Source organism: Tachysurus vachellii, chromosome 12 (genome assembly GCF_030014155.1).
Source record: "Tachysurus vachellii isolate PV-2020 chromosome 12, HZAU_Pvac_v1, whole genome shotgun sequence".
Classification (NCBI taxonomy): domain Eukaryota; kingdom Metazoa; phylum Chordata; class Actinopteri; order Siluriformes; family Bagridae; genus Tachysurus; species Tachysurus vachellii.
The window spans coordinates 2,579,979-2,587,478 of record NC_083471.1 but is presented as its reverse complement, the minus strand read 5'-3'; the positions used below and the strand labels follow the sequence as shown (position 1 = coordinate 2,587,478).

General features: G+C 39.2%; 1 protein-coding gene across 2 annotated transcripts in view; it reads left to right on the top strand.

Annotated features, from left to right (window-relative positions):
• cdk19 (cyclin dependent kinase 19) overlaps window positions 1–7,500 on the top strand; it is a 36,086-nt gene that overhangs the window by 4,867 nt on the left and 23,719 nt on the right. For both annotated transcript variants that reach the window (XM_060882733.1, XM_060882732.1), the window contains exon 2: window positions 723–798. In XM_060882733.1, coding sequence (XP_060738716.1) covers window positions 723–798 — 76 coding nt within the window. The remainder of the gene's footprint in view (window positions 1–722; window positions 799–7,500) is intronic.

Genomic DNA, 7,500 nt, shown 5'->3' with positions numbered 1-7,500 from the left:
TGTGTTTGCTGTTAGAGTAAAGCTGTGTGTGTTTGCTGTTAGAGTAAAGCTGTGTGTGTTTGCTGTTAGAGTAAAGCGGTGTGTGTTTGCTGTTAGAGTAAAGCTGTGTGTGTTTGTTGTTAGAGTAAAGCGGTGTGTGTTTGCTGTTAGAGTAAAGCTGTGTGTGTTTGTTGTTAGAGTAAAGCGGTGTGTGTTTGCTGTTAGAGTAAAGCTGTGTGTGTTTGCTGTTAGAGTAAAGCGGTGTGTGTTTGCTGTTAGAGTAAAGCGGTGTGTGTTTGCTGTTAGAGTAAAGCTGTGTGTGTTTGCTGTTAGAGTAAAGCGGTGTGTGTTTGCTGTTAGAGTAAAGCTGTGTGTGTTTGTTGTTAGAGTAAAGCTGTGTGTGTTTGTTGTTAGAGTAAAGCTGTGTGTGTTTGTTGTTAGAGTAAAGCTGTGTGTGTTTGTTGTTAGAGTAAAGCTGTGTGTGTTTGTTGTTAGAGTAAAGCTGTGTGTGTTTGTTGTTAGAGTAAAGCTGTGTGTGTTTGTTGTTAGAGTAAAGCTGTGTGTGTTTGTTGTTAGAGTAAAGTGGTGTGTGTTTGCTGTTAGAGTAAAGCGGTGTGTGTTTGCTGTTAGAGTAAAGCGGTGTGTGTTTATTGTTAGAGTAAAGTGGTGTGTGTTTGCTGTTAGAGTAAAGCTGTGTGTGTTTGCTGTTAGAGTAAAGCGGTGTGTGTTTGCCGTTTGTGCAGGAAGGACGAGAAGGAGTACGCTCTCAAACAGATCGAAGGCACCGGCATCTCCATGTCTGCTTGCAGAGAGATCGCGGTGAGTCCAACACCTCAACCTCACCAGCACAAACACCACAAAACCATCTAAAGGTTCTTCTCAGAGCCTTCACGTGTTTCCCTCACGTGTTTCTTTACTGGAGTAAAGGCCCTGGTGGAATCTCGTCTTCTTGGCAGATGCTCCAGAGATCCAGAGGGTTTAGAAAACACAAAATGTCACGATACTAACGATCACGATCATATCCCTGACGCCTGGTCTGCATTTGCATATTTTAATCGGATTGGCTCGTGATGTATTATGATGCAATAACCTGTGTCTGAGTTACAGTTCATTTCAATGCACGTTGCTGCAAAGCGGCTTTACATGTGTCTAAAAATTCACAATATAAATCATAGACATTTACATTCAGCTTTATGTTTATTTCAGTTTTCCAATTTGATTTTCTTAAAACTTGACAGTATTTACATATTTAATTCAAATGCAAATTAATTTCCCCTGGATGGATTGAGTCAAAAAAACATATTAGATAACGTTCAGGGATGATCTAATAATTTTATATATATATAATATATATAATAATGTGTATATATATATATATATATATATATATATATATATATATATATATATATATATAATATATATAATAATGTGTATATATATATATATATATATACACACACACACACACACATTGTAAACAGGTTTGTTTTGGTGTTCTTTGCTAACCCGACTGAATGACGTCCATGGCTCCATCATTACCTAGTTACCAGAGGTGTGTAAACGTCAAGCTTACTTCAGAAGCTCATCAACACCTAGTGCTTCCTCATTAGAGCTGTGTGACGAGAACGACGAACCACGGCCGGTCCGGGTCTTCTGTCCCCCGACAAAACACGACTGACCTTTGCTCGACTCGTCTAAATGGATCTGAACCTTCCAAACAAACTTTGTTTGATAGCAAACTTTTTGATAATATCACAATTTTATTGGCTCGAGTTATGTCCTATAAATTGAATCTCTGATTTTTTGAGACAAAATTCGATTTTCGAATTTTAAAATCATTATTAAAAAAAATCGAATAATACACCAGAGACTATACAAGGGGCAGTCGTGGCTCAACTGGTTAAGGCTCTGTGTTGTTGAAAGGAGGATCAGGGTTCAAGGCTCCAGCACAGCCAAGCTGCCACTGCTGGGCCCTTGAGCAAGTCCCTCAACCTCCCTGTTCCAGGGGCGCTGTATCATAGCTGCCCCTGCACTCTGACCCCAACCTCCTCAGCTGGGGTATGTGAAGAAAAGAATTCCGCTGTAATGTATAAGCGGCGATAATAAAGGCTTCTTCTTCTTTTATTCTACAATAAATTTTCAGTGTTTTTTTGAGCATATGAATAAACCCCGGCTTTTCAACTGTGTATATGGGCAGAATGTCTTTAGCGATGTAACGCGCCACAGCATCAGTAATATCTTTCCATCGAGGCCACTGCTTATCATACGGGATACAGTGGGAAAATGCGTCTGCTACGTTTACCCGCATTTTAGCCGGCGTTTTAAGGCTGCCGCTGTCTTTTTTAGCTCGCAGCACCACACGCCTCCCATTCAACAGCGTGGTTCTGTTTGAGGTGCTAATATTTAAAAAGCGAGCATGACACCTACGGCCCTAGCATCTTGCAAAAGTGAGCAGGTTTGACATGAATCGTCTATCGTCACCTGGATTAGTGTAAACACAGATATTTTTCTCGCTGTTGCCGAGTCGGGTCCCATTAGCGACGACGCACCGGAGCAGGTCCTTATGGATTACTTCAGATTGCCAACAACACCTTCACCTCGCTCTTCCTCATTAGAGCAACGCACCTGTTCCATACTGCATCAGCTCCCGTTTCCTGGCCACCATCAAAACACAAATGACCTTCGTCGACTCGTCAAAACAGGAAGCGCCTTTATTTTGCGATAAAGCCATAACAGATGCTTGCGCGTGCAGTCAGTAAGAGCAGCGTGTATTCCTCAGAGAACGAGAACTGATAACTGTTTGTGATTCTGATATATAAGGAATAAAACACTGCAGTGTAGTTTTGGGAACATAATAGACAATAGTGTGAGGTGATGAAGTACAGGTTATACCTGTTACACAACCCACAATACTGCAGTTACTGATTCAAAGTTACTGATTCTGTCATGCCCACTGAAGGAGGCATGGCCTGTCCTGTGTGTCTTTCATTCCCAATTAAGGAAGCGTGGTCTTTCATATGTGTCTGTTATGCCCATTGAAGGAGGCGTGGCCTGTCCTATGTGTCTGTCATGCCCACTGAAGGAGGTGTGGCCTGTCCTCTGTGTCTTTCATTCCCACTGAAGGAGGCATGGCCTGTCCTGTCTGTTATGCCCACTGAAGGAGGTGTGGCCTGTCCTCTGTGTCTTTCATTCCCAATGAAGGAGGTGTGGCCTGTCCTCTGTGTCTTTCATTCCCAATGAAGGAGGCGTGGCCTGTCCTATGTGTCTGTCATGCCCAATGAAGGAGGCGTGGCCTGTTGTACATGTGGCCTATACTGTGCGTCTTAATCAAGCATGTTGGAGCCCAAAGTGTGCAAAATCTTCACAATCACTACTCACAATATTGTTTAGAAAATTATTTAATACTTTATGTAGTGTCGTTCACCCGGAAATATAAACTATTAAAAACAGCATCATCTGACGAGTTGAAAACAAACCAAACAGCAGTTTGTAAAGCTCTAAATTAAACACGCACAAACATTTTCAAACGTGTCCTTTTCTTCCTCTTAAATCAGTAAGACTGACATTACACATAGGGAAATTACAAGGGGCTCGTGACAGCGGTGTTACATCATGTTTATAGGTCATGAAGGAATTCATCACTGTACGTTAGCGCTGCTTTATGAGCTGTAATTAGAGTTAACTCGCCGAAAACACATGAAAAAAACACACCGCGCGTATGATTGTAAAATGACAGCGTAGTCTTTAAGTGGTTAATAAAAATAAAAGCCACTGACGTGAGATAAATACGAGCTCTTTACTTTACTTTACTTTTTACAGCCGCAGAGGGTAAGAATTAGGAAAGGCTGTGAAGTAAAGAGAAGCAACGATTTGAACAATAAGTCCTTTTACTCCTGTACAACCTGTTGCACGTGTGTGTGTGTGTGTGTGTGTGTGTGTATTTAACTGGCTCAAAAACAAACCATTTATCAACCTCGTCTCTTCTGATGGAAAAGAATTTCCCTCCAACGTTAGCATACGTTAGCACATGCTGTGTATAGCGGTATCATTCATAAACGACGGTGTACGACGGTGTACGACGATGACGGCGAGGATAACGTTTTGCGTTTGATTCCGATTCTCAGGGGAAGCAGCTGAGACATCCTTCAGCGCACTCGCACAGATCAGCTGTCACCTTCAGCAATCAGATCATTACTGATGACCATGTGGCCTTTTTACTGACTAATCAAACTTCCTGTTTCTCTCTCATTCTCTAACACTTTGTCTCTCAATTTCTTTCTTTCTTTGTCTCGTGTTCAGACACCCTCACATGTTCTCTCGTGTGTAATGTGCATTAAGGGCAGCTGGTTAAAGCTTGAACTTTGACCCCAACCCTCATTGCATGTACAGTTTAATCTGCCAACTTGGTGCCAGGATCCTGATCTCTAATTCTCTTTAGTTACTGTACTCTTACTGTACTGACTTGCCCACATACTCACCTTATGTAACACTGTAATGCAAAAAAAAAAAAAAAAGCTTTCTTTTTTTTTATTCATTTTCGTATCCTTTTTTTATGCATTATGCCCAGGAGAAGGTGTAGAATTCTGTAAGAGAGAAAAATATGTGTAGGTTATGCCAAGTTGTGTATGGTTTGGAGAAACAGGATACACATGCTCCAGAAAAAATCCATCAGTATTGTGTGATTGCTCATTGGTGAAGCAGCACGTACACCCTGTGTCTCTCTCTCTCTCTCTCTCTCACACACACACACACACACACACACACACACACACACAGATTCAGGAGTAGATGAAACTGGACTGAACCAGTGGGTGAGAGTGTATGGAGGTCATTCTCTCAGGGTGTGCAAGATGAGCTCAGTATCTAAGCTCCCCGAATGCATTTATGGCCTCATACCTTCATCGAGGTCATAGAGGTCACTTCATAATGTTTCATAATGAAGACGACAAGAAACACACGCCTTTGTTTAAACACCAAAGCCTACTGCTTATGATAATGTAATTCTAATAACACTAATAATACATTAATAACACTATTAATGTATGTAGCACTTATGACATAATACCAATAACTATAATGACATAGACCTAATAACACTAATGGCATGAAGCTAATAACTATAACGATGCAGCACTAATAAAACTGATGACGTAATCTTAATAACTATAATGGCATGACACTAATGACATAAACCTGACAACACTAATGATGTAACACTAATGACATAAACCTAATAGCTAACATGAAATAAGGCTGATAACACTAATGACAATAATCACAATATAAACCAAACACTAATGATAAAAAAAAACTAATGATATAACACTAATGATATAACACTAATGATATAATGATAACACTAATGATATAACACAAATAACACTAATGATATAACACTAATGATATAATGATAACACTAATGATTAGACACAAATAACACTAATGATATAACACAAATAACACTAATGATATAAAGCTAATGATATAAAACAAATAACACTAATGATATAACACTAATGATATAATGATAACACTAATGATAAAACACAAATAACACTAATGATAAAACACAAATAACAGTAATGATATAAAGCTAATGATATAATGATCACACTAATGATATAACACGAATAACACTAATGATGAAACACAAATAACACTAATGAGTGCACTTTTGCAAAGAGTGTTTAATATAAAGTGGTCTTCATTATGTGAGTTTTTTCTTTCTATCTTACATGACTCACAGAATCTCACACACACACATACATTATATATATATATATATATATACACACACACACATATATAATTATATATTTATTTATATATTTATTTTATATATATATATATATATATATATATATATATATATATATATATATATATATATATATAAAATTTGTTTCCAAGTTCTCGTGATGTCCTTCATCGCTTTGGTATCATGCGCTTGTCACGTTGTTGGTGTGTACCTAATCTCCTCAGGTGGTGAGCGGAACAGATTTGTCACTGCTGTGCTGCACTGGGTTGGGTTGTTGTTTTTTGTGCCAGTCGTGGATTAATTCTTTAAGGTCGCAATTGTACCTTGTTTTGAATCTGGGTGTTACCTTTATTCTTTAAGTGTTTCATGATTTGTTCAGTCCCCACCCTTCCAAGTGCATAATTAATCACATATAAGCAGTCTGTCGAACTGTCAGGTGACGACCAGTGTGGAGGTAAATCAGATTTATTCCCCTGTTAGATTAAAAGCTACAGTGTAAATTCTATACCGTTGTGTGCTTCAGAATGTGTGGCAACCGTATATGTGTGTAGGGCTGCTGTTATGGGTGCACATACTTTTGGGCATATTTTTATTAAATCGATCATGTTTAAAATATTGTTTATGATGTGCTAGCTTTATCAGTCATAAATCTGATTCTTGTTGTCCAAGATGGTCGACACTTCTGACACTTCACACGGTTCACCTACAGACTTTATTCATACGGCGTCCATCAGCTTGTGAGTGTGTGAGTGTGTGTGTGTGTGTGAGTGTGTGTGTGTGTGTGAGTGCGTGTGGGTTGGTTAGCCTACATTAGGTCCGGCACAAAGCTAAAGGATTAAACTTCACACACAAAACTACATGGGATAAATTTACGATAAGTGGAGAGTTGTGTCTATTGATTTGTTTGCTACGTCACCCTACAAGCTATACGCCGTATAAATGGATTAAAAAGTCCTTTTTCACCGGCTGAGGAGCAGCAGAAACAAATCCCCATGTACTTGCCTTTATAATTTTCACAGAAGGAAGATGGAGATGGAAGGTTTCTTCTTTACAGTACTGCAGATAATCTCACATGTCAGGTCCTTACAAGTCTGGTTCACATCAACACTAATAGGACCTGTGTGTGTGTGTGTGTTTTTAGGGTCAGAGGGTTTAATCACGCTGAGTGCCACAATAGATAGAGGAGTGTTTTTGTGTGTTGTATACAGTATGAGTGTGTGTGTAGAAGTGTGAGGGTTTGATCAGGTTTTATCTCTAACCCACGCCGTTTGGTTGTGTTTGTAAAGCGAAGATCTGAAACCCTGTGTTTCCATAGCGAGAGGCTAATGTGTGCGTGCATGATTGAAGCTTCTGTATTAGAACATGCAGACCCGTAATCTTCGGCTTAGTGTGTGTGTGTGTGTGTATGTGTGTGTGTGTGTGTGTGTGTGTGTATGAAAGAGTAAGCTCAACAATGCTTTTTCGACCATGGAGACGTCCGGTTTGGTCCAGTCTTGTCCGCCGTGTTCCAGTCTCATTCTTCATTCATTATTGTCAAGATTTTTTTTCCCTTCTGAATTTAAAAAAAAAATGACACAATGCACAAATTGTTCAAAACAAAAATCAAGCATGACTTTTGCCAGATGCCCATGACTCTGAAATGTCAGTAAGGAATGTCCTTATTGTTCACATGGGCTGTGTGTCATGTGTGTGTTTATTTTATATTGTAATTATTATTCCTCATGCAGTATTACAGAAATAGCTCTGATTGTCCCCTTAAT